The following is a 27,025-nucleotide window of genomic DNA, read 5'->3' as shown; positions in this document are numbered from 1 at the left end:
GGAGAGGTTTTGCTGTTGAACCGACGTGCCGATCATAAACGCAGATTCCCCCATCGACACCCGTGACAGGAGTGGAGTGAGTCGTTGGGTGGGTGGGGGGGGGTTATTTTTACACCTGAAACACCCTCCTGCCTGCCCTCCCGGTCCTCAATGACATATCGTGACAAAATATACAGAAGTGGAGATTATTTTCGCCCATTAATCTTAACACACAAAAGCAAGAATCTCGCATGTCTCCTAACTCAGCTCAGCCTCACCGGCCGAGAGCTGCAGTTGTTTTCCAGGTTTCACCCCTTCGTTACTGAAAAGAAAAAAAAAAAAAAAAAAGCAGCTGACCGTGTGTTTCCCCCCATAAATGCACAAAACAGCCAGCAAATCGGCGCAAGCAGTCGTTCAGCGCTATAATGCTGTTTTTGCTGTCAGACACGCGTTTGGCACACACACATCAGGGGATAAATGTGTCTCAGAACCCCCCCGGCCGTGGTGGAAACACTCGTAAGACAGTGACATTAGGAGACACAACATGTAAAGAAAAGGTTCATATCGTGCCATGGGTGACTGAAGACTCAACCTGCAGAAACACCTCCACAGCTCAAGAGAAACGCGCTTTGTGGCTCAGTTTCTCCGTGGCTGGATGAACTTTATATCGAGCATATATTAACACTTTGTGGCCTGTTTTTTTTTCCTCCTCTAAGGCAGGAGGACTCCATTTTGAAGGGACCGGGTGTGCAGCCAGAGACTGCACAGCAACTCGTCTCAAGAAAGGAAACCCATCTGTTTTTTCCTGGTAGCCTGCTGTAGCATTTCACTGCTGCTCAGACGTGGTGGTGACATTTTTTCTTTACTTTTATTAGATCATTGTCGTATTATCATCAGGCGCATGTGTGCTGCCCAAGTGCGTGTCGGGGTGGTGTTGGTGTAGAAGATGCCAGTTGTTGGCACAAGTTTGGCATGTGACATGTCATTGATGATGGCAGTCTGCCGTGGGTTAATAATTGGTTCCATGTAATTAAGGAGAGGGGCGGGGCGATTTTTGGAGGTGTCGCGTGGTGGTCCGGGGAGTTTTTTGGTGGCTGTCAGATCAGATTTTTTTTTTTTTCTTTTTTTCCTTGAAGAGAAATTCACGGCCCCTTCTGAGCTCCATGCTGTGGACCGGCTGGGGAGGGAGGTAGCGGTGACGACTGGCAGTGCGCACAGCAGTGAGAGACTGACTTCCAAGGGGCAGGCAGAGTATAGAGGCAGGAAACAGCTATTCAAGAAGAGCACACATGCATTGACGGGGAATTATAAAGTTGTAGTAATAATAAGGCGAGGGGGAGAGTGTCGCTGAAGGAGCACAACACGCCTGAATTTCTGTTCCAGGGGCCGCTGGACCAGGCTTTAGCGCATGTAGAGAGGAGGAGGAGGAGGAGGAGGAGGGAGGTGGAGGGGGAGTGAGTGAGTACGTTTCACAGGATCCAGGCCTAGTAGTATTGCCGCCGGGACTTTCCTTATCCGCTTTCAAAAAATGGGAAATTGGCGCATTTAAACGCCAAAATGAACGGGTTGGGAATCAGTTTTGCGATGGTCGACACCGGAATGGTAAGATTCTCTCGACAGACCCCGCGTCCATTGGCGTTTTTCACCGTGATTTTGTTGTTTGATGCACACAGCCTGCATCTGCCGGAGGGGAAGCCTGTACAAGTGTGTGTCAGTGTGTGTGTACGTGAACTTGGTATTTGTCGTCGTCCTTGCATGTTATGTGGTGTTTGTGTTTCTGTCTCATGCAATCACAGAGCCACTGCAAGCCACGAACGACACACTTATACACACCATAGCTGTACACACACACGCACACACACCCACACGCACACTTCGACGCGTGCACGCGCACGGAGGGGTCCATTTTATTTCCAGGTCGCGGTTTCAGCGCCGGCGTGTTAATATCAGGATGGTTTTTAATGTCACGCTCCGTAGCCATCTCACTATGTGTATATACAACATGCATGCGTGTGAGTTTATAGGCTGCTGACCTTATCGTGCTTGATGTCATTTTCTTCATATCGCGGTCATTTTAATGATGGGTATTTCAGTGGCGGCGTTCGTTCCGCCTGATCTCTTGGAAATGTTACATTAGGTCGATCCGCTCGTCGTCAGTGAGTCTGTTTACGCTTTTATTTTGACATCATACGATGGCAGATTGTGTTGTCGATCTGATGTCTGAGCTTTGGCTTTTCCTCTTTCCAGTTTTAAAAATATCTCATTACCAGCTGCCTGGGAGAACTTTAGATGGGCCGCATCAACGTTATGTTATAGCAATGAATGGGAGACAGTCTGCATTAACATGCTATGGTGTCAAAATCATGACCAAACTGTATGTTCTTACAGGACAATTAGAGTTCTATTTTGGGAAACAACCTAAACATGCAAATCTAAAGAATATAATGTTATAAGCATATTATATGCACAATATTAAGGAGATCCAAAGTGAACCACACTGACTAATGTCATTTTATTGTTTCTGTTTGTGTTTCAGGAGGAAACCATGGCAGCATGAGTGGGCCTTATGCAGGCCCATTGAGGGAGACCCATCAGTCCGGTTGCCCTTTGACCCCCGGTCGTGACCTCCCCGCCCACTCCTCGTCCTCCAGACACCATGACCACAAGATTGGCTTAACCATGTCTGCTGCGGCCTCTTCTTTGAAGCATGCATCCATCTATGGGTTTGCTCAAAGGGATCAACACTCCTCTTCCTCCTACAGTCCCCTTATGAGGCTGCAACATCTCACCACCTTGGTGAGCCAGCCAGACCTGGTCCTGCCTGTGAGGGAGCCAGGGAGGAGCTGGGAGTGGGGGACACACAAGAAGGAGAGGGGGAAGGAGATGGAGAGGGACTCCTGGGCCGATTGCACTAGCAGGGAATATTCTTGCAACCACAAAACAAGTAAGGAGGAGAGGGTTGGTAATTCTTCTACTGGACAAAAACTCTCCCAGGTCCAGACTGGATGTAGAGATGCACCAGCAGCCAATCGTAGCGATCATGAGAAAAAGGCAGAAGGTTGTTTCTCAGGCCCGCCTAGCCCAGCCTTCTCTTTCGATAGCAGCAGCCCTTTCACCAATGGCTTTCTCCACTCTTTATTTGAGGATGACGACAATGATGAAGCACGAGAGGTCAGATCTCCTGTGGTAGATTTTCGGGACAAACATGAGAGGGCAGGAACTGTCCTTCAGTCTGCCCCTGGAGATGTAAATTTGGACTCTAAGGATGCTACCATGTTGTCAGCCAAGGTCATCACACGCTCTCAGTCCTCTGGCCAACGCAGGAGATACTGGTACCTCTCAGATGATGAGTGGGATAGCGACACAGAGCTGTTCTTTTTTGAGGATAGTCCCTCAAGACATTCATTGGCAAGTTTTACTCTTTCTACCCTACGTAAACTAGACACAATGATCTTTTTAGATTTTTCACATGTCAGTAAATTCACTTGGAATTTATAGAGAACAGGACACCTAAAACTACAGAACCTGCCAAAGAATCATCAGATTATAAAGTTCTCTTAAGGATCAGAGTCATTCAGTGATGGCTTTTGATGTACACCCACAGATCAGTTGCCAAATTAGCCAAAATGTACAACAAATGTGGGCTGAAAGATTAGGCCTGAACTTTTGGCTCGTAGCAGAACTCAAAAAGTCAATTGGGAACATTTTTTTTACACAAATTATCTTTTAAGCTTTTTAAAAGCTGCGAAAACGTAAACCATAATCATCCTCTAGATAAAAGTAGGACGAAGAATTTAACTAAGTCAACTAACAAATGAGCCTGTTTTCTATGACCTTTTAATATCTTTTACATTACTCATGCTTATTCATGAGTCTCATGTGCTATCGACTCAGTTCTTATATTTTACGAATACTCTTAAACAACTGCGCATATTGTAGCGTACTTTAGTCTTATAGATATAATATGTGAACGTGCACACATAGTTCCACAAGTTTAGAGCATGACAATAAATTAAAAAAGAAAGAGAGCAACAAGACACCTGTGACTATGAAACAGTTATTTTAGTTTTACATCTGTGAATCAGTGTTTCACAATGAGTTACTTTCTCCAGGAAAACAGTCATCATTCAACTGAATGATCATCATAACAGCGTGAGAACGGGAGACATTTTGACTTGAGCACAGGTGTTAGTAAAAAAAGTGACCTTTGAGCCTGCGTGAACCTGAAACTGAAGCAGGTTGATGTAATTCAACATTAAATGCTTACGCTCAAGATTTTCATTCTGTGACTTGTAAAATGTCTCCTGTGAAGAAGGTCTTCAGGGTCATTCATAGTCTACAAAAGCCTCCAGTGGTCCTTTCAAAATAGAACAGCATGGTAGCAATTAAAAGTTCGTGACATTGATGGGAAGGTAACAAGAACATGTATTTAGCTAGATAAGGCCCAAACTCCCCATTGCTTGCAGCATCTAGCGGTAACTGGGAAAGTGTGTGTTAAGGGGGTTATTCGATGCTGCCCTGACATCACTTTGGGAGCTTTGTAACTCCCGTAAACCCCACAAATTTTTCTTGTACATTTCCATCTGTGCTGAATAAACAACATAAACTTACTGAGCCTCAGACGTGTGGTAGCTGGATTTAAAAAAAACTCTTGTCATGCTAACAGTTTCCCCTAGTTCCCGCTCCTTCTGCTAACGTAGGCTAACGCACCTGAGCTATCTTACCTCATGGTTTCATTGTTCTACTTCACTAATACTACAGCCACAAACATGCAGTTAAACCAGAGCTATTAACATACTTTTATTGCCCCTATTCATCTACCTTGTCAAAGCATGCTGCTCATAATACCCACAGTGCAACTTGACATAAGCATAAATAAATTTGATTGCACATTTATGGGTATTAAACTATTAGCAGTTAATGTAGCCATGAGGCAATAGCCTGCAGCCGATTTGAGGGGCAGACAACAAAAATATTGTATCAGGGAATAAATATCTTTTTCTAAGGGGTTAATAAATATATAATAAATAAATAAAATATGTCAGCCAAGCCAAACAAACAATACACAAAAAGTTAGTGTCTTTACGGAATTAGAAAACACGCACATTTTAGTACACAAGTAAGTCAGCCCTCCTGAGATTAGCATTTTTACTTAGCTAATGTCCGCTCTCTGACTGGGTCCCTCCACGAGATTTAAATCAGGATGCACCTTGACTGTTGACAATGGTGTCCTGCCATGGACCCTGTACTACATTTAACTTTGCACCATGACTGCTGTAAAGCAGAATCACGAACAAAGATGTTAACCACCTTACAGGGACTTCTCACTGAGCTTTCTTGTGGCTTCCTAGTCACCTTTAACATTGTCAGGAGGAACAGCCACAGTATTAAAGCCACTGACTGACTGTTAAAGCTCTGAGTTGTATCTTATTCCAGTTTGATGCAAATCAACAATTCTTTACTGTAAATCCTCTGAGATTTGTTTTTGCAGGGCAAAGTTTACATCAGCAGATACTTTTTGTGAATTACAGTGATTGTTTTTTTTTTTAGAACAACCCACAACTCCAATCTTATTCCAACAATTGGACTCCAGTCCAGTTTTTGTCACTGTCATTAGTGTGGGGCCGACCTATGCTTTGAATGCTTGCACAGCTCTTTTCCACACTCTCCGTTGCTCTGAACCGTTGACCCTAAGTACTTAAAGTCCTGCACCTTCCTAACCTCTGCTCCCTGTAACCTAAATGTTCCACTTGGGTCCCTCGCATTCTCACACATGTATTCTGTCTTGCTGTGGCTAATCTTCATTCCTCAGCTTTCCGAGCAGACCTTCCTCTCTCGATTGTCCTCCACCTGCTTCTTGCTCTCGCTACAGATCACAATGTCATCTGCAAACATCATAGTCCATGGAGATTCCTGTCTAACCTCATCTGTCAGCCTGTCCATCACCAGAGCAAAGAAAATGAGGCTCAGAGCTGATCTTGATGTAGACCCTCCTCCACTTCTCTGGAACTTCTCTGTCACACCTACAGCACCTCACCACAACTCTTGAAGCTCTCACACATGTCCTGCACCACTCTATAACATACTTCTCTGCCATTCCAGACGTCCTCATACAATACCACAGCTTCTCTCTCGGCAACCTGTCATACACTTTCTCTAAATCTACGAAGACACGATGCAACTCACTATGACCTTCTCTGTACTTCATTAGCAAAAATCTGTTGTTCTCTTTCTAGGCATCTGTTGTTCTCTTTCTAGGCATGAAACCATATTTCTGCTTACAGAAATATGGTTTCATTTTTCATTTTTTTTCCCGCAACTTCATCGTATGGCATCTCAGCTATATTCCTCTGTAGTTGCCACAGCTCTGCACATCTCATAGTGTCCCACTTCTTCTTAGCTAACCTCTTCCACTGTATACACTGAACTTCATTGTTCCAGCACCAAGACTCCTTGTCCACCATCCTCTTTCCGAATGACACACCAAGTTCTCTTTATCTATTTGATGTGGAAGTCATGATTCGCAAGTTTAATTTGGCATGTGTTTTACCTCGGATGCTCTTCCTGACACAACCCTCTGCATTTATCCAGACTTGGGACTGGCACAAAAAGACACTCGTGGTTGCATTTTTGGACCTGCTGATTAATGATGTGAATTATCACATTATGTATTATTTTTGATTTCTTTGACATTGGAGTAAAGGCACATCAGAATGAAGTTGGTCCCAATAAACATGGACATGGAACCGTATAACAAGCAGCAACACAGCTGTAGCTCTTTCCCTCGGACATATTGGACATAGTGACATGTTTCATTTGAAGATGTCTAATTGCATTGCTATGTTGTCAACAGCACAACAACCTGAAGAAAAAGTCTCTGCCACCTGTGAAGTTTCTAGAGGGGGAAGTTATTTGGGCAAAGATTGGCCGAAGACCGTGGTGGCCCTGTGAGTTGATCGTTGACCCATTACAGGGAAGCTATCACAAAGTCAAAGGTAGGCCCGAAGCATTGTTGACTTACTGTGAAGATTCAGAATTGGGACAGAGTATTTTAGAACAGAGTTCTAGAGTTTTCTGAAAACCGTTGGCATCATTATGTTCTGAACTGTTGCAAATTCCTATTAGAAGCACATTTGTCAGGGACAGTTCTCCACCGATATGTACATTGATATTGTTACACCACAGTGGCTTTCTGCATTAAAAAGTACAAATACTGTTATCTTTTTCTGTTTTGTTTCAAATTCCCCATAGCTTGAGGCAAAACCCATTAACTACTGGCACTTTAGTGTCAGATATTTATTTGGCTTTCTTCTTCTCTCTCTTTTGCTTTTAAAGGTATCAGACTTTTCCAAGCAATGATAAATATTTGTGCTTGGCCTCTTTTTTCTTTTTTTTTTTTTTGTAGAATCTTATGAAACTGATTGACTGCAGTTTTGTAGATAGCTCAGTGGCTTTTTTAAGCTTATGTAGTGCTGATGTGGTTGTGGTCTTCCTGTGCAGGATGATGTGGTTTTCATTCGCATGCCATGAATTTCGAGCCTATTTTTTTTTTTTTTTTTTTTTTACTGTCTTAGAGTCTGGTGATCGGCCCTGTCGGCTCTACTATGTCAGGACCTTTGGGCAGCCTGTTGAGCTGGTCTGGGTGGAGGAAAAATCAACTCACACTTTCAGTGGAGGCTTTGAATTTGAACAGCTCCCCCTACGGCGTCGGAGGGGGAAGCAAAGGGAGCAGAACTACAAATACACTGTAATTACTTTTTCTGTAGTTACTGTATGAATATTCAGCTGCTAGTTGTACAAAACTATAAATCAGTTTCAGCTAATCATCAGGTCAGAAAATGCTTAGACATCAAACAAAATGCATTTTTTATCTTTAAGACAGACTTGTTAAGGAGTAAACTTAGAACAAGTGCATCTTCTCTAAATGGTTTGCGCAAATTTTTCTTTTACCTTTCTGCAGATTGCTAAACGTTTTCAGGGCTCTTGGAAATCCAGTGTTGCCGAAGCTGAATCTGTTCTCCCAGACAGACCCAAAATGGCTTCCTCCATTTCTTTGTCTATAGATGATAACTACCAGGACCGTTCTACGCCCGAGAGAGATAAAAAAGTCAATCCAACATTTTCTTCCTCCACTCAGTCAGTCTCCACCCTTCCAGAGACATCGCACGTGACAAATGGATCCATTTCATCCCCAGTTATTTCATCCCCAGGGACAACTTTAACAAAGAAAAGCACTTTAAAGAAATCTACTGTCAAGAAGAAACTGAGTAAATCATCAAAAGACATGACTAATAAACACAATAAAAAGATTTTGCAAAATAAACCTAATTATTCAGATAGAGACAAAGAGGAGTGCCCATATTCTGACATTGACTCAGTCCCTAAGATCTTGTGTCCTAAAGCACTTGAACGCCAGCCTAAGATGGCTCAGACTCCGCCACCCGCCACGGTTGTCAAAGAGGTGAAGAAACAGCCAGAAGTTCAGAGTGGTCATTGGTTCAGTAAATCAAGCAAAGACAGGCGACCAAAAACAACCAGTCCAATGCCAGACCGCACCCTGTTTAGCAAGATGCCATGTAAGAAAAAGAGCTTATCTGTTGTTAGTAAAAAGACCCTGGTTCCCAGCGTCTTCAGCAGCGGTGGGACCAGTGAGCAGGTAGTATTATCAGATAAGCATAAGTGTCTGGTACCTGTTGAAACAAATCTTCCACTTGAAGAATCAGGACATTTAAAGTGTAAAAATACCCTAGTTGCTAATAGGCCTTCTGGTAGAAGTGTCAATGTTTTGGACCAGCCAGGACTGTTAGACAAAAAGAAACCCCTGGTCTCTGTTGAGACCTCTTTGCGCTCCGACAAGCGCCGATATTCAAAGTGTAGACAGACACCCAGTGATACGGCTGACTCTGTTACTGACATCCCCTCTGACCAGTTTGGTGGCTCAGATGTTAAAAATACCTCACAGTCCAGTATGGAAGTTGGTGTCAAAGACCAGTCCAGGTTTTCAGAAAGTGTTAAGTGTTTCAGTCCAACTGAAAATTCTCACGTGGTAGCTGACAAAAAGGTCAATGTAATTGACAGGATTTCTGATCAAGCAGAAGAAAAAGAAAGTAAGATGACTCGAGTCTCGAGTTTAAATATTGACACTACTGAGCCTTCACCAAGCCTTAAAAAGCAAACAAGTTTGGTCTCTAAGTGTAGACTTCCCTTTGTCAAATTAATACGCAAAGACATAAAGGGTAAGAAGATTCTAAACTCTAATGTAACCATTAGTCCTGGTAACCAGCCTGGCTATACAAAGAATGACGAGATGCCAGATAATAATTTGGCCAAAATATCATCCAAACAATCACTCTTGGTGGACAACAAGGCAAATGTCTCCATAGATCAATCAGATTCTGTAAAGATCTCAGTTAAAAGGTTAAAAGCAAATGCTGGGACTGGTGTACTTCGTCTCTCGTCTGAGTCACCACAAGGGAAGACTATTGTGGCCTCGATTGTGGCAAGTGTTTCCACTAATGAGTTAGGTAGCCAAGAATTGGAAAAGATAACAGTTTCAAATGTGACTCACCAATCTTCTGATCAAACAGATCATTTAGAAAGTAGAAAGACTCCTGTTTCCAGTGAAGCAAGCGAGGCTACTGACCAACTACGCAGCTCAGAGCCAACAAATACTTCTGTTGCTAGTAAAGTTTACCGGCAAAGGAATTCGGTATATAAGAATGTTCACGTTTCTTCCGGGAAATCCAAGAAATCTGTTTACAAATTAAAGCAGGTTCCAGATGAAGTCAATAAAGTGCTACAGGAGCCGCCGGCCCACCTCCCAGCCAGCAGTCGACTGATGACCAGAGCCCTGAAGGCCATGCAGGAGGTAGAGCAGAAGAAGCGGGAAAAGAACAGAAAGGAGGCCAAGCAGAAAGATTTCTTAAATCCACTGAGAAAAAACGAGGACAGTGTGGGTTACTCTGTGTGTAACTCCAAAACCAAGCCTGACTTTTGCACAAAAATTAAATCTCAGTACAATGACAGTGGTGAGGATGACCAGGACTCATTTTCTAGCAGTAGCACCCCTTCTTCTTCTATTTTTTCTGATTCAACTGACCTTGAAACTGATGTCAAAAGTGAAGATGAAGACCTCTCGATATCGTCAACTCCACCAATGGACTTCATACCCCTCACATCTAGGCTAAAGGCAAAGAAGGAAGATCATCCTGCTGAGGTGTGCTCCTCATCCCCTTCCTCGTCCTTTTCTTTCATTAATGCCTTTAAAAATGTTGAAGAGATATCCTTCCAGTCCCTGACAAATGAGAGCAATGGTAAACCCATCTCTTTTAAACCAGACACAAACTACAAGTTTAGCACCTTTCTCATGATGCTGAAGGACTTACATGACACTAGAGAGCGAGAGGGGGCCCCTTTAGAACTAGAGATCGGGCCACCGAGTGCACATGTTAAAGAGGAGCCCTTGGTGATACCGGGAAAGGCCAAACCTGCAGACCAAAATCAACTAAATGCTCATCTTAATAACAATTCAGATTCAAGTCTAGACAAAACTGTGATCCCACAAACTGAAGGCCCTGCTAGTCAAATTTCAAAGAGGCCCTATAACAGAAGGGGCAACTCCACTGGGGTGAAAAGGAAAGCAAACCGCAAAGTGCCTTGTCGTCCTGCCAGGTCTGGACCTGGCTTCCCAGGACTGGAGTCTTTGTCAGAAAGGGAATCCTTACCAACAGTGGACCCTTCATCAGGAGCAGATTCTTTATCAAGAGTCCCGTCCCTGCTGGCCATGCAGGCCAGCAGCTGGGAGAGGCAGGCTGGTGGTGATAGAGGAGTGGTTGGGGAGGAAGAGGAGGAGGGGTGGAGCAGAGTAAATGAAAATCTACAGAATGTGGAGCCATTGGAGCATCAGTCTGACACTACACTATATCTGGGACAGCCAAATGACTGTACAGAGAAAAACACAAGCATAACTCACAACGCTGGAGAAGGCAACAAGACTCAACCACGTAAGGAGAGTCTAGCGTAGTTTGTCCAAAACACAATTATGCCAATGCTAAGTTGATTACATTGCTTTACATGTCCAGCCTACTGTCTAGATGGTGCAAATGACGTTTTGAGTCACTTATTTGGTGAAAAATCCAAGGGGTGTCACTTTAAATGAGACATCATGCAGCAGTAAGCAACAACAGGGCGTAAGTGATACTTCACCCAAATTAATATTAATGTCCTCCTGCATAATCTGCTTGATCGCCAATATGTCAAACGTGCATGTACTTTAGACCAAAGGTTTTTAAACTGTGAGGCATGCCTCCAGGGGAGAAAAGTAACGCAATACTTAACTTTAGTTGACCATCTGCATGCTCAAGTTGGCCCACTAATTCCTAAATTGGTCAAGTTTTAGGACATGTCCAAGTCTGCTTATAAATCGGAGAAATAAACAATCTGTAACTCTAGAATGTGCCTGAGAAATGTCACATATGTACCTTTTCTCAAGTATCTTTTCATTCCAGCAAAAAGTGTTTGTACATTCATAGGCAAACTGATAAGAGAAACAGCGACTTTGAAATATGAGAAAGTGGATGGTTTACTGTAGCAGATAAACACCTGCAAAGTCCTGCAAAGCTCTCAATGCAATTGACCATTGTTTTTGCACATGGGTTTTATATGTCATACACAAATGGTACATGCTGCTTCTACTTTACAAAAATGCATGCAGACATTGGGCTGTGCAATACCTCACCTTGTTTTTAGTAGATTAAATATTATTATGCTCTGGCCTCTAAGGAAATAACAAAGTGTGTGAAAAATTGTGAATTTAAATCTGACTTTAGGATGCATTCTACAGTTTGAACAGTACAGGCAGCACAAAGGAAAGAGACCCAAAGTCTCCTGCATCAAACATGAGACATCATAATACTCTAGACAATGAGCAGGTTGTCCAGTTTGAAGGTGTCTCGAGAGAGTAATTTATAGACTACTTATAATATCATTATTGAGTATTTTAAAGTATATTGACATAAAAGGAAACTGATAAATGACTGTTTCACACAATAATCAGTTTGATTGTAATTAAACATTAGAGACTTCTTTGTGTTTGCACAGCATAAACGTAAGGAATTAAAAAGTTTTTATGTGTCTTTTCAGCACATAAACGAATAAGAAAACCAAGCAAGCGGCTAATTGAATGGACTGAAGAGTACGATCAGATTTTCTCTACTAGGAAGAAAACCAAAAAGCCTCTCCAGCCCATTGGAAAGGTAAAAATCACACAAAGTAAGATCTGTTTTAATTTTATATTTATATTAGTTGTTGTTAAATGTGCATTTTACTATGACTTTAACCACACAATATTGCTTTTTCAGCTACACATCAAACATATGTCACTAATTGACAATGAAGTTACATAATTTATTTTCTCAGGCTGTGGAACCCATTACCTCCATGTCTGAACCCCCGAGGTCGGACAAGAATGCACATGAGCACCCATCCTTGAACGTACTTCCTGAAATACAGACACCTCCTCCCGACGATGTTGCTGCAACAACGCCCTTAGACCTGCAAGTTCCCAGCACTGAAAACACATCTCTCCAAGATACCCCGGTCCTCTCCCTTGACACACTCACCCCTCCTCCTGAAGCTGAACCTTCGCTGTCAGAAGGCCTTGTCAAAGACAACGGTGAATCAATGTTTGTGTATCTTTATTTTTAACTTAATTGCTTTCAGAGTCAGAAAGACTGAATGAACGTACTCTTGGTAAATGTGTATCCACTGCAATACAATACATCGTAGCAGAATGTATGCAAACATTTTATTTAAATGTTAAATTTATCACTGCAAAACTATGCTGCCAGCATGGCAAAAATATATATTTTGCACCTTAATACACTGATTAATTTCTAAGTTGGGCTTTTATGCTTGAAAAATTATGAAAATCATTAATTAATTGCTAAAACAGTTGCATAATCGCAGCGGCAATTTCAGACTTTCACTTGTGGAAAAAGGTCTCATAAAGCTTTGATTAACTTGAAAACATAGTTAAATCACTTTATGTCTAACACTAACCTCAGGAAAGGCTCCTCTGCTGGAGAAGAAGCGGAAGAGGAAACCCACTCAGAAGATCCTGGAGTACTGTCTGGAGGCAGAGGCGTCATCGGGCCTCAAGAAGAAGGTACAAAATAGTAGTATATCTGTGTCACTGGGATGTCTGTTTAATACTTTGAAAACAACTTTATTATTCATTGCAGGTTTTTTTTAAGTTCATTCAAATTGTACTGGATTGAAGGGGACAGTAAAAAGGAGAAAGCATGAGACAGACACAACATGTGACACGATGTGTGTGAAAAGGACATGTACCTGGTGATCGTAGAGGCAGGCCTAACAATTATCCACTCCAGAGATCATAAAACACTGAACGTTTATTAAATTCCACATTCCACAATTGAGCAGATAACAAAGTAATTCCCCAGACAATTACAAAAGTCTACAGAACACGCTCCACAAATTAATTCCAGAAAACACTGTAAGAACACTCAACTTTCCAATTCCGCCTTGCTGCTCTCCCCTCTCTTACCTCTTCTGTCTTCTGGTGTCAGAGGTCACCAGCACTTGACACACCAGAGGAGAACAGTCTTTACCGCTGTCTCATTCTGAGTCTTGGAGAAGACAGACCTTTGTTATAGGTCTATCAAGCTCGTTAGTATTTGTCTCTATACAAACCTGGCAGAGTAGACCATGTTCGTCTTTAATTGTTTGCCTATCACCCGTGAGCCTCCAGGTGCTGACTCATCAACAGTCAACAGTTCCTCTTTCTGGAAAATTCCTGGAGGCATAGATGGTTGTGTTTTTAAGAGATGGAGGTGATTTGGCGTTAATGCCTCAAAGTCATTTGGATCCTTGGAAGGTGTAGTTATCGGCCGACTGTTTACGATAGCTTCAGCTTCACAGAATAATGTTTGCAGACCCTATCCATCCAAACATTGGTCTTTCAGTGTAGCACAGGTTATTTTCCCACTGAAATGAATTTAACGCTCCCATACCCCTCCATGGTGAGAGCCAGATGGAGGATTAAACATCCACTTGGTGCCACGCTGGATCAGCATATTTTTTTATTTTGGACATGTTCCATTCTTTTGGAGTTTTTGTGAGGTCTCGCTCAACCCTGACAAAGTCGGTTCCACTGTCTGAACGTATTTCCAAAATCTGACCCCTTCTTGCACTGAAGAGCATTAATAAACAAGTCCAATGTCCAATGACGGTGCCACCTCCATGTTCCTGTTACTGTTGGTTGGAGTTTTGGCCCATCAATCAGCACGATCAACTTGGCTGAAGTGGCTGTGACACAAAGCTAATTAGGCAGATATTTTAAAACTCAGAAGCTGATTGTTGCAGACTTAACCCTCCTACTACTCCTTGTCCAAACTGAACACCCTTAACTCATCACAAAACGTGTTTTTGGGGTCTTCACAGAGACATCTGCCCACGAAAATCTGTAGAACCAGTGACATCTTACCGGAGTTGGTGTTTTTTTCAGGATGTTACCAAAGCTGTGTTTAATGAATGGTTTCTTTCAGTGTGATAGGAAGTCTTTGAGTGTTTCTCTCATTACAGGTCAAAACACTGAAGAACAATTCAAATCTTGCTCCTCAGGCAGGTCGGTAAACCATCTTATAACAGTACATATTAAACTACAGAGCCCTTACTTCACAATACGTTTAATAACCAAATGTCTTTTTGTTATTTTGAACATTGAAATACTTCAGACTTTAGGTGAAAGAGAACTGAAAGCATGTGTCATGACTTTTGGAATATTAAGGAATTGACTAACAGACTTGTCAATTTTTTACAGAAAATTATTAAACACATTAATAATGTGCTTGGAAACAAGATGTAATGTAAAATGTATCAGAATTACATTACTTTAGATGGAGATTTACATGCATGTGTTATAAATGAACCTTCTTTTTGTTATTTCTCTCTTGCCTGTGGAAACTGCAAAAACCTCTTTGTCACACCCAGATTCAGAGATACCATCTGTAAAAAAGAGCAAGCAGCTTACAGCTTCTACCTCCACACGGATGTCCCCAGAGGTTTCGACCTGCACGTCCACACCCTCTGTTCCGCTTAGTCCCACACCAAGCACTCCTGTCATGACCACTCCTGCACCAGCCCTGCCTGAACCTGGACAGGTGCAGGCAGCATCAGCAGAGGTTGATGCCCCTCAACCAGAGGAGAGTAAGAGTTGGGAGGTCAAAAAGGACACAGCAGAGTCTGAGGTCAGCCGTGTTTGCTTACTCCTAGAGTTTGTGGGAGTGTTGCTTATATTAAAGTGAGTTAGTGAATGATTTAATGTAACTAAATATTGCTGAAGATGAGTTTTTCTTTCATGGTTGAGGCCTAGGAGCAGATTCACTTTATCACAACTCCTCACTTAAGGAATTCACCCTATGTCAGCCTATATTTAGGAAACCTGACTTCACTTGAAGGTGGTACTGAAGCTAAAACACGCAGATTCCAACAAAATAAAATAAATGACTTGTTGGATTATGCACAGAATACCTACAAGCTTTTTTCCAGTAATATCATGTGTAAAACTTTCCTCAGTTGTTTTTACAACTCAGCAGCTCTTGGTTACCCGCTTAGGAGTAAACAGACTATTTGTTGGGGATTGTTTTAGAAGTAGATTTGTGTTATGATGTGTATGTTAAATGTTAATGAAGGAATATGTCAGCCAGTGCAATAGGGCGACCTGGGGTGATTTTAATTTTTTTTTTTTCAATATTTGGGCTCCTAGGCATAAAGGAAAAAGATATATATTAGAGTTTGGATACAAAGACAATTATTTGCCTATGCAAAATGCAAAAAAAGCCTGAAGTTATTTTCTGCATTTCAATCCATGTCTCTGCATTAGCAATTGGAGGCAATAAGAAGTGTAATTAATACAAGATAATATATGAAGATTTGAGGTTTCTTTCACTGTTCTGATACATTTTTGTCTCTAAAGGGTGACCCATCCGGCTCGGATCACAGCTTCTCCTCTATTAAGGATGATTTGTCACTGTGTGATGACCCATTTTTACCTGCAAGGAAAATCATAGGGGACCGAGGAGGACCAGCCTCCATGAAGGAGAACATTTGTCAAGTGAGTTTTCCCCCAGAGGCCAAATTCACTGATGGAAAACACATTTCAGAGCTGTGTCGTCTGGTTTCAGAACCTTTCTGAGAAAAGTTTTTAAATTATAATGAGATGTTTACATGTTATAATGAGACTTTTCGTTTTATTATGAAATGCATTACCTTCAGTCCTAACTTCAATCTAGGTTGGTCCTAACTGACAATTTCTGATCTACTTACTTGGAAAGCCTCAATGTTGTAAAAGCATTACGACAATAACGGTCTTTGTCAGGTCTATAAAAAGCTCATAAACTAATGAGGAGTTCACAAATCTACAATCTAGTCTACTTTACTTTACTCTCCTTTCAGCTTATCCTGTGAGTTCAGGGTCGCCACAGCAGATCATTGTCCGCATTTTGATTTACACCAGATGCCCTTCCTGATACAACCCTCCCCATTTTCTACCAGGCTGGGACCTGGCACTGCACAGCTGGGGAGGGGAATGGGCTGTTAGGGGTTCAGTGTCTTGCCCAGGGACACTTCGACATATAGCCAGGGCCGGGGATCAAACCACTCACCCTGTGGTCCGTAAGCAACTGCCTTTACCAACTGAGCTATAGCCGCCCCTTATCTGATTTGATCTAGACCTGTTCCAGTGTGCATTGGATGGGGTAATGATTGGCCTATTTTTGATCAAATAGATGAGCGTTTTCACAAATATTAAACGGGATTTTAAAAACTTATCCGCCTCTTCTGGATTTTGATAAACATAATGTTTTCATAAATAAAATAAAAGTTTAACAAACATGAAAGTGTATTCCACACAGTAGAATGATTCATAACTTAAAATGCATTAAAAAAATAGAGCGTCTTGGTATAATTTGCTACATAAACAAAGTCTAAACACCTGAAGTGCATCAAGGACTTGTTAGTCTTTGCTCCATCTGATACACCAGTGTTATGTTGCTATGTACAGGACAATAATTTCTTCTAAAACATGGGAACCCTGGTGTTTTGATATCAAGAAAACAAGCAACTTTTCGTGTGTGTTAACCAGTAATCTGCTGTCTTGTAGCAGCAGCACTATCCCACTTCCTGCTAAATGTAGCAACTTGCATGTGAACTACGGTTTCATCAGGCCTGTAAAAAGACAATGTGGAGTGTGATCCTATAAAGCAGGCAGCAAAACAGCAGACATCTGAAATTTTGTAACTGTTGATCAACCACAGGAGACTTGACAATATGCAAGGAGCATGACTTATTAATTAATTAGTTCTGGCTCAGACTCCAGTGACAAAATCAGTGAGCCTGCCCAGTTAGGGGTCTTGAGCCCTCTGGTGGTAGGTGGTGTTGGGGTGCTAGGTGGTGTTGGGGTGGTGGGTGGATGTGTGCAAGGTGAGCAGGAAGGACAGTGAGAAAAAGGACAGTTTCTAAATGAGAAGGGACACAATGAACTTTCTGAACATGTGCAGTGATTGAAAAAACATGGCTGGGTGGTGAAATAAAAGAGAGGCTGGACCAGAGAGCCGTAATTGAATCTGGCCCAGTCTCATTTTTGCACTACAGTAAACCTGTTATCTTTTCCATTTGTGCTGTTTAATGAGTCAAAGTGTGTTTCTGGCAAAAAGCAAAAAAAAAAAAAATACATTTAAAAAAGTGGGGCCTGGTAGGAGAAGCACATTGATGACATGTGTATTACTATGTAGATTTTTAGAGAAACTTTAGCCTGGAAAAAAAAAAAACAACATATTGGACCACATTCACAGCTACTTGAATTCCTCTCATTATATTCTGTCTTTTAAAGCAGGCTGTTTACTTTATCTTAGGTTTGTGAGAAGACGGGGGAGCTGCTGCTCTGTGAAGGTCAGTGCTGTGGAGCCTTTCACCTGCCCTGCATCTCTCTGGCTGAGGCTCCGAAAGGGAAGTTTGTCTGTCCTGAGTGTAAATCAGGTAGGTCTGCATTTAAGCTTTGTTCCCACAAAAAAATAAAAAAATAAAAAAAATCACCTGCAGTTTGAAGTCATTCCAACTACAGTAAAATAGAAAATATTTGTATTTGCATCCCAGAGAGAACAAGCAGAGGTGTGAAAAATAGATAATAAATTATGTCTGTTATTTTTTCTTGTTTGTGCTAAAGACGTTTTACATTTTATTTAACATACCCTTTGAATTATTATATTAAAACCTGAAAAACTGAAATGGCACACCAGAGACACGAGAATAGATGGCGTGTTTTCCTCCCAGGCATCCACACCTGCTTTGTATGTAAGAAGCGCAGTGAGGATGTGCGGCGCTGTATGATCCCTGTGTGTGGAAAGTTTTACCACGGAGAGTGTATCGCCAACTATGCCCCAACTGCACCTGTAAACCGAGGCTTCCGCTGCTCGATCCACGTCTGTCTCACCTGTTTCATCACCAATCCCAACAGCTCGTCCATCTCTAAAGGTAAACAGATGTTTAGATACAGTACTGTCTGTACATCGAGTGTTCCGACACTCCACTTGTTCTCTTGTTTTTGTCTGCAGGTCGTCTGGTACGGTGCGTGCGCTGTCCCGTTGCCTATCATGCTACAGACCTGTGTATGGCAGCAGGCAGCGTTGTCCTTTCCAACAACAGCATTATCTGTCCCAACCACTTCACCCCGCGCCGCGGCGTCAAGAACCATGAACACGTCAACGTCAGCTGGTGCTTCGTCTGCACAGAAGGTACGACTTCAGGAACACGCGATGTCATTTCAGCTAATAGAAAAGCCGATACAAAATCTGCCTACATGTAGCTTAAAGGCATTAGGTGTGTAAAAATCTAGAAAGAAGTGGGGTTGAGGTGGATAAAATACTCATTGAAAGTACATGTGAGGCATTTAGAAACAGTACAGAGTGTAGGTTAGATTTGCTGAAATGTTGAGATGATGGGACAGCATTGAAAGGTTGTGCACAATTTATGATGACTGGATGAATTTGTGTTAATTGTACGCTAACGACATCATTTACTGAATACAACCTGTTAATAACTGAGCTCCAGAGGTGCTTGAAGTCAGATATTGTTAGCTCTTAACACAGCCAGGCTGTGAGCAACATCAGTGAACTCACTGTCCAAGCCCATCCTACCTTGTCCTGTGCTCCAGGGGGAAGTCTGTTGTGCTGCGAGTCCTGTCCTGCTGCATTTCATCGCGAGTGTCTGAACATTGAGATGCCTAAAGGCAGCTGGTACTGCAACGACTGCAAGGCCGGGAAGAAACCTCACTACAAGGACATCCTCTGGGTGAAGGTCGGGCGGTACAGGTCAGTGGGGAGCTCTGTCTCTTTTTTCATATTAAAACTGTGATCTAGAGATCTGGCTTTTTATGTAGCACCACCAGAAGGGAAAATTAAAAACATGCATTCCCATGAAAGCTGATCCCAACATGCCTGTCCCAAGTTTGCTGTTAGACTGTAACAAATGATTATTCTCATTCCCAGCAACCTGGTGATTTATCTCATTTTTCATTTTTTATTGTTATAACACTGGGTATCTTTAGCTTTGAACTGTTGATCAGAAAAAAAACAATACATCTTAAGACATTATCTTGGGTTTTGCAAAATTACGGTGGAGCATTTTATCGTCCAGAAAGTGATTATCAGCGAGCCCTGTTCTACATACCGATTTGATTTTAACAAAAATGTATTGTTACAGCAACAAATATATTTCTCATCATATTTTCATTACTACACAAAAGTACACAAATCATTACTTAAGCTTTTACAACAGCAACATACAGTAGGTCTACAATACACATGTTGGATAAAGAGGTGGTGAGATGCCTGAAACAGACCCAGATCGAGAAGAGAGAGCTACAGGATCACTCCTGTGCAGTAAATATTATAAATAAATACACAGAAATCTCTGATCTACCATTGTTGTAGAGGAAAGGGGGCCTGGTGGCTCAGTGGCAGTGCATTGGGTTGGGATGCAGAAGGCTGTGGGTTAAAATCCCACCCCACCAGGTGTGGCTCTGCCCGACAAAATTAGGAGGGTTACGACAGGAAGGGCATCCAGCGTAAAAACTCGCTCGATGCCAAATCACCGTGCGGAACGTGTTCTGCTGTGGCGACCCCTGAAAGGACAAGCTGAAAGCCGTTGATCTTTTTAACACCTCTATTAAGGTGGTGGCCAGCAGAAGTCAGCCATCCCAAAACAATCCCAGAGAACATCCAGCGGATGAGGCACGATGTCGGAGAGTTCCCTGTCCACTTCTTCGGGTCCAATGACTACCTGTGGACCTATCAGGCCAGAGTTTTTCCCTACATGGACGTGGATGCCAACAGCAAAGAAAAGATGGGGAAAGGTGTCGATGCCACTTATAAGAAAGGTATGTAGTGTGTTCAGTAAAATCCTTCTTTAACATGTCCTGAAAGTGAGTTATTTTTTTTTTTTTTTTTTTTTTTTCACTGAATTTTGTCTCTTGATGTAATGTTTTTTTTTTTATGTAGTTTGCTGTGTCTTTGTGTAAGTTAGTACTTGCTGTGTTGACTTCCCTGGCTGTTGATCTCCCATCTCAGCTTTGGAGGAGGCAGCTGTGCGCTTTCGGGAGCTGCAGGCAGAGAAGGAGCTTCGACAGCTTCAAGAGGACAGGAAGAATGACAGGAAGCCTCCCCCGTACAAACATATTAAGGTCATGGAGGACACATAACCCTGTGGTATTGTTTAGTCCACAGTGCTTCGTTATTCTAATAAACAGGAGGAAAGTTCACGTTTGCTTCTGCCTTCCTGACTATTTCAGGTGAATCGGCCAATCGGAAAGGTTCAGATCTTTACGGCGGACTTATCTGAGATCCCTCGCTGTAACTGTAAGGCAACAGATGAGAGCCCCTGTGGGATAGACTCTGAGTGCATCAACCGCATGCTACTGTATGAATGTCATCCACAGGTATAGAAACACCTTCATCAGACTCACGCGATTGTTGCACATCTTAAAGCATGGCAAAGGACAATGGACAGTATATTTAAAAGTCATGGCAATTAACTTTAGTTTTAGCAAATGTAGCTGAAGGAAAGTCCTTTGTGTTTCCTCATATTACCTCTAGGTCAACTAGTCCGTTATCAGTGTTATTATCTAAACAATTGTCCAATATTTTTTGCCATATTTTAACATAAAAAGTGGTTTACAATATAATAACTTTAAAAACACGGAAACACTATGTGATGCATTTGAGAAGGTGTAAAATATAGTGTAAATGTGGTTTATAAAACAGTCTGTACAATATGCTCCTAGATAGATTATTGTAATACAGAAGGCTCAGTTCGTGTAACATATCCAGGGGTAGAGTTTCCTTGGACTCGTGTAAGACTCCTACATATTTTGATAATGACTCCTCTGAACTGACAGGTTTGCCCGGCTGGTGAACGGTGCTTGAACCAAGCATTCACCAAGCGTCAGTACAGCCAGGTAGAGATTTTCAGGACATTGTCCCGAGGGTGGGGGCTGCGTTGTGTCCATGACATCAAGAAGGTAACTGCACTACTGTCATTAATTCAAATTAAGTTTTATTCACCGGGTAACAGGTACAAGAGTCCTTGTGGTCCAGTGTCAGCAGGACCCACAGCACAAACATGAACATTATAAACATAACAACAATACATCCATGAACGCACAGTAAGTAAGACTGTTTAGACAGTACAGGTACCACCACCACTGCTACTCCATGCTGACACTAGTACTTGTATTTCTGCTGTGGTACCTGGGATCAGGATGTATGGTGGCTGTCCAGTGAGACCAGATCAGGCTAAATAACAGTGTCCCCTATGTTTTTCTGTTAGGGTCAGTTTGTAAGCGAGTATGTCGGGGAGGTGATTGACGAGGAGGAGTGCAGGTCGAGGATCAGACACGCACAGGAGAACGACATCTGTAATTTCTACATGCTGACTCTGGACAAGGTACAGCTCTGTCCAACAAATGTGTCCTCACTGCCTACTACAGTCAAAAGTCAAACTGGACCAATAAGAAAACAAAACCTGAATACACAGTCGTTTGCACATAATCCAAATTGAATGTAAACTGAATTAGATTTATTAAGCCTATACTAATGGAGAGAGTTTCATTATTTATTATTATTTCATTATTCATATTCATTCTCTCTCTGTCTGTACCTTTTCTACTACTGTCAATTAAGGCAGATAAATGTCCAAAAACGAATCTTTAAAAAGAGACATGTAGTCCAACCTAAAGAAGCTGAAGCTTGGATTCAAGCACTTTTTTTACTTTACGCCTTTTTTACTTTTTAATTGGAACATATGTGTGTGTCCCTCAAGGACCGGATCATTGATGCTGGACCAAAGGGGAATGAGGCACGGTTCATGAACCACAGCTGCCAGCCAAACTGTGAAACCCAGAAGTGGACGGTGAGCGGCGACACCCGAGTGGGACTGTTTGCCCTCATTGACATTTCTGCAGGTATGCCGCTTATTTCAGAGCTGACAACAAAAGCTATCCGGACAAATGCAAACAGCTGCTTGTGTGAAAAACATCCACTTCACTTTTCGTCATCACAAAACACATGCTGTCTATTAAATCAACTTGATAATTAGACGGGCCAGGTGAAAACCCTGAAGCCTTCCTGATTCCTCGTTAACTCCAGCTTGGACCACAAAGAACAACACCCATTCAGTGAACACAATATTTAATTATTGTATCTCTTGAGAAATTGTAGAATATTATAATTTGTTTTGGGTTTGTTATTAAGCTTCTTGTATTTGGATTCAAGGTATCAAATATGGCAAAAAGTGGTTTGCTTTTTTTTTTTTTTTTTTTTTTTTTTTTTTTTTACTCTAGAATAAAAACTGGTCAAAATCATCAGTCCTCAATTTTCAAGGACTCCTGTCCCAACCTGTTTTTGTGTGTCTGTTCAGGCACAGAGCTCACCTTTAACTACAACCTGGAGTGTCTGGGGAATGGGAAGACCGTCTGTAAATGTGGAGCACCAAACTGCAGCGGCTTCCTGGGCGTCAGGCCAAAGGTGAGGGGAATGACAAATGAATACTATTGGTCTCCAATGACAAGTGTAGTATCATTTCATGAGGCACATTTCATTGTACAAGCACGCGTTGTTGTGACGCGCTGAATTTTGTCAACCATTTCATTCGCCTTTGTTTGAAGGAGAAGAACAAAGTTTGTGTAAAAGATGAAAATAAAAAATCGGCTTTACTTCCCAATAAATACACCTGAAGTACCAACAGTTCACGTTATAAAGCTGTCAATCTACCTTTTGTTTAAGCAGAACAACCCTCCATCTGATGACAAGGGTCGGAAGTTGAAGAGGAGGGGTCATGGCAAGAAGAAGAAGAAGGTTGTACTGACCAAAGAAAGAGAGGATGAGTGTTTCAGCTGTGGAGATGGAGGACAAATGGTTTCCTGTAAGAGACCTGGATGTCCCAAAGTTTACCACGCCGACTGCCTCAACCTCACCAAGAGGCCTGCAGGTCAGTAGCGCTGACACACCAGCTTGGTTTGTGTCAGTCCAGTTTGTGGCACTGGAAACAATATAGACATTTCTTGAGTGTGAGAATGAACTTCTGCCCCTCGTTACGTTCCAGAGGCTCTGTCAAAATTAATGTGGAGTATTAGGTAGGACAAAATTGAAAGTAATTATTAATATTTAAATTTCCTTACCTTACATATCTGGCAGAAAAAAAAACATTCTCCAATTAGCTGCATACATTTTTAATTATTTTGACATTTCATAAAAGAACATTCAGGTTGCACAGATTTAAATTCCAAACGAAAAGTTAAAAAAAAAGTACTCACAGATACTTCATTCAGATACTGTTATTATTAATTTATTATTAGAGATAATGGTTCTTCTGCTTTTTTATTGAAGCACTTTGTTGCATTTTATAGTCGATGTTGTTCTAAATGCTTACTTGATGTTCTGGTCTGCGTGTGTATATTCATTGTAGGTCGCTGGGAATGTCCGTGGCACCAGTGTGACATATGTGGTAAAGAGGCAGCGTCCTTCTGTGAGATGTGTCCCAGTTCCTACTGCTGCCAGCACCGTGATGGCCTGCTCTTCATCTCCAAGCTGGATGGAAAGTTGTCCTGCAGCGAACACGACCCCTGTGGGCCTGAACCCTTGGAACCTGGGGAGATCCGGGAGTATACACCTGAACCCAGCGCCCTGACCTCAGGACTGGGTATGGCTGTGATCCCCTCTGCTGCTTCTAACACTACCACCACCCAGAACCCAACCACCAAGAGGGCCCAGGAGATCAGTGCCAGGGCTGGCTTGTGTGCTTCCGAGTCATTTCCTGCTTTTTCCATCCCAGTACCCATCACTATTCCCGTCGCCGCTCCTGCAGCCTCGCCTCCCCACAGCAGCTCTGATGCTCCCAGCAGCCCGCATGTGTTCAACCTCCCACAATACTCACCCATCTCTTCGTATGAGGAGGACAGAGATGTCTTAGAAGAGGACGAGGAGGAGGACGAGCTGCTGGCAGAGGTGGAGGAGGAGATGGTGGAAGAAGGTGAGATGGGGAGGCAGAAATCAGATTCCACTGAAGATGATGGAGATGTGGATATAGAGGATGCAGGGCTGGAATACCTGGAGATCAAGGAGGTAGAGGAAGAAGAGGAAGAGGAAGAAGAGGAGGAGGAGGAGGAGGAGTGACACGCAGTATAATGGATTATTATTTACAGTGGCACAGGACATAGAGGCATTAAAAGCAGACAGACAACAAACACTCAATTCAGTAGAAAAGCAAATAGAGATCAACCAGTTTGTATCAATTTAGGACAAAACTGAATAAGTTCATAAATAACTTGTTTAATAAAGTTTATTAATTAATAAATAAACAGTACAAAAGCTGTGTAGTCTGAAATATACAGTACATAGATATTTAGCAGTTTCACAAGTTATTTATGGATTTATTGATTTACTTTTGTCCTATTAATCACTCCATATTTTCAGACCTCTGACTTTGTTATATGAGGAATCTGACAAAGAAAATATCTGGAACTGCTCTATGAAACATTTGTAAACATATTTTACTGGTGTTTTCTCACATTTCGACCAATGACATTTCGTCATTGGAGACAGTTGTTGTATCTGGTATGTAAGTTTCAGGCTTGAAAGATCAGCATTGTAGCTTCTTGTCAGTGTGGAGCTAAACTCTACCAGCAGAGGCCCACAATGGTGAATAACTTCTACTCTGCTATATGTTATTAAATAGTGACAGAGTTTACAATCCTGCAACATTTACTAGAAGAAATATTAGTATGTCTGTAATTGAACTATACACAACCAGCCTCTTTAGGACTTCTGGACAGTCATAGGGGATTCAGTGGACACATACTGCTGTTAAATTCACCTTCCCCACCATCTAAATCGATTTGATCTAGGATTGACTGACATTCCTCACATTAACTTCAGCCTCCGTCTCCAGTTGTCACCTCATTCCAATTCAGAAGCATCTATGAAAATGTGAAAGTTCCAGATGATTGGCTGCCTGGTGTAGCCTTCATCATGCTTTCACGAGGACAACCGACTTGTGAACTATAATTATAACCTTGTGGTTGCTGATGTTGAAAGTGATGCAGTTAAAGCGAATAAACAATGGTGGGGAAGGAGGGAATACTTTTTAGATTTGATCATTTTATGCCAAAAAAAAGGATCCCAAACTGACATAGAGTTAGAGTTTGACTGAGAATAGTTCTTTACTTAGGATTGTGCCCACACAAAAAACTATTTATACCATCATGGGACTCTTAACTCTTTAAGCTTGATAAGCTGGTTGATTCAAAGAAGCGACTTTAACCGTAAACTCAGTGTTTCCGTTGTGGCTGAGGGTGGTCTGGATGCAGAGATAGCACTACGTTTGCTCCAGTGTTCATGCTGTTTATTAACTATTCTGTGACGCACAAATGACATTGAGGGAGAGTTGGGGTATCGGCACTCTCTCCCCTCATCTTTCACTCTCCAGTGAGGGGAAATGAGTCTGGTCAACTGGACAATGAAAATGAAGGACTCCTGCCATTATGCTTGCACTTCAGTATGTGTTCTTGCCACGTGTGTTTCGCTCTGTCTTTAAGCTTATATTGTTGTCTGTGTGTTATCTGCCAATGCCTTAGAGTGTATTTCTTTGGAGATATTTTTAAGGAATGGTTTGGCGCCTGTGAGTGAGAAATTTTCCCTAATAATGCCTTTTTACAGTTGCCCAATAAGCAATGTTTCATTCCACTTTAATTATGACCAGTTAAATCTCAGCCATTGACCTGTTCAAACAACTGCTATATAAATATATAAGAAGAAGAGGTTATGAAATAAGCACTTTGTACTGGCCTCTGTCATTTTTCATGTATCGGTCTAACATAAAGCTATATAAAAACCACAGATCTGTGAATTGCTAAAATTAAAACCACAATGTACAATATATCACTTTTTTTTTTTTTTTTATTACAGCGTCTATTAAATCATTCTTATGGTCAGATATTGTAAAATCCCACTTCTTAAAATAAATTTTGTTCATTCATGAAAACACAATAAGTAAAGGAAAATCTTGTGGCCACAAATATAATTTTACCACTTTAAAATATGTCTAACACATTTTTCAAAAACAAACATTTGTCAGGATGTCAGAAGTTATTTAATCACGCAGTTGCTTAATACTAACAATATGTGTGTGTGTGTGTGTGTGTGTATATATATATATACACACACACACACACACACACACACACTTGTGGCTAAAGGATGTTGTGGTCAAATTTGATTTGTTGGCCAGATTCTTATTTGTCTACCTGAATGGTGGTTGGTGAATATTGAAGAAAATATCATACATGGTTCAAATAGATCGAGACATTTCAATTTAGCACGACTATGTTAATGTTACGTTATAAACACGAAGGCTGTGAAAACCCCAGCAAAAGCCAAGCCCACAATTCTGATTTTAGTTTGCACTGGAAATACTA

At 41.7% G+C, this 27,025-nt stretch overlaps 1 protein-coding gene across 10 annotated transcripts; it reads left to right on the top strand.

Annotated features, from left to right (window-relative positions):
* Positions 1 to 669: 669 nt before the first annotated feature.
* On the top strand, positions 670 to 26,487 carry nsd1b (nuclear receptor binding SET domain protein 1b). 10 transcript variants are annotated; one of them, XM_067494672.1, is made up of 24 exons: positions 670 to 824; positions 2,516 to 3,387; positions 6,833 to 6,974; positions 7,554 to 7,726; positions 7,940 to 10,982; positions 12,121 to 12,233; positions 12,397 to 12,652; positions 13,044 to 13,144; positions 14,584 to 14,626; positions 14,992 to 15,248; positions 15,977 to 16,114; positions 17,913 to 18,036; positions 18,331 to 18,531; positions 18,612 to 18,791; positions 19,211 to 19,367; positions 20,229 to 20,434; positions 20,625 to 20,737; positions 20,846 to 20,992; positions 21,452 to 21,574; positions 21,883 to 21,999; positions 22,375 to 22,516; positions 22,972 to 23,078; positions 23,337 to 23,541; positions 24,019 to 26,487. In XM_067494672.1, exons 2-24 carry the CDS (start codon positions 2,533 to 2,535, stop codon positions 24,723 to 24,725), a joined length of 7,650 nt encoding a protein of 2,549 aa, XP_067350773.1. In that variant the 5' UTR covers positions 670 to 824; positions 2,516 to 2,532; the 3' UTR covers positions 24,726 to 26,487. The 10 variants fall into 10 exon arrangements, with proteins under 10 accessions (XP_067350773.1, XP_067350779.1, XP_067350777.1 ...); XM_067494678.1 differs by having other exon boundaries at positions 766 to 787; XM_067494676.1 differs by lacking the exon at positions 670 to 824 and adding an exon at positions 1,092 to 1,238.
* The last annotated feature ends 538 nt before the right edge of the window (positions 26,488 to 27,025 follow it).

This window comes from Channa argus, chromosome 24 (genome assembly GCF_033026475.1).
Source record: "Channa argus isolate prfri chromosome 24, Channa argus male v1.0, whole genome shotgun sequence".
Taxonomy (NCBI): Eukaryota; Metazoa; Chordata; class Actinopteri; order Anabantiformes; family Channidae; genus Channa; species Channa argus.
Note: the sequence above shows the minus strand (reverse complement) of the source record. Positions and strands in the feature narration are given on the sequence as shown.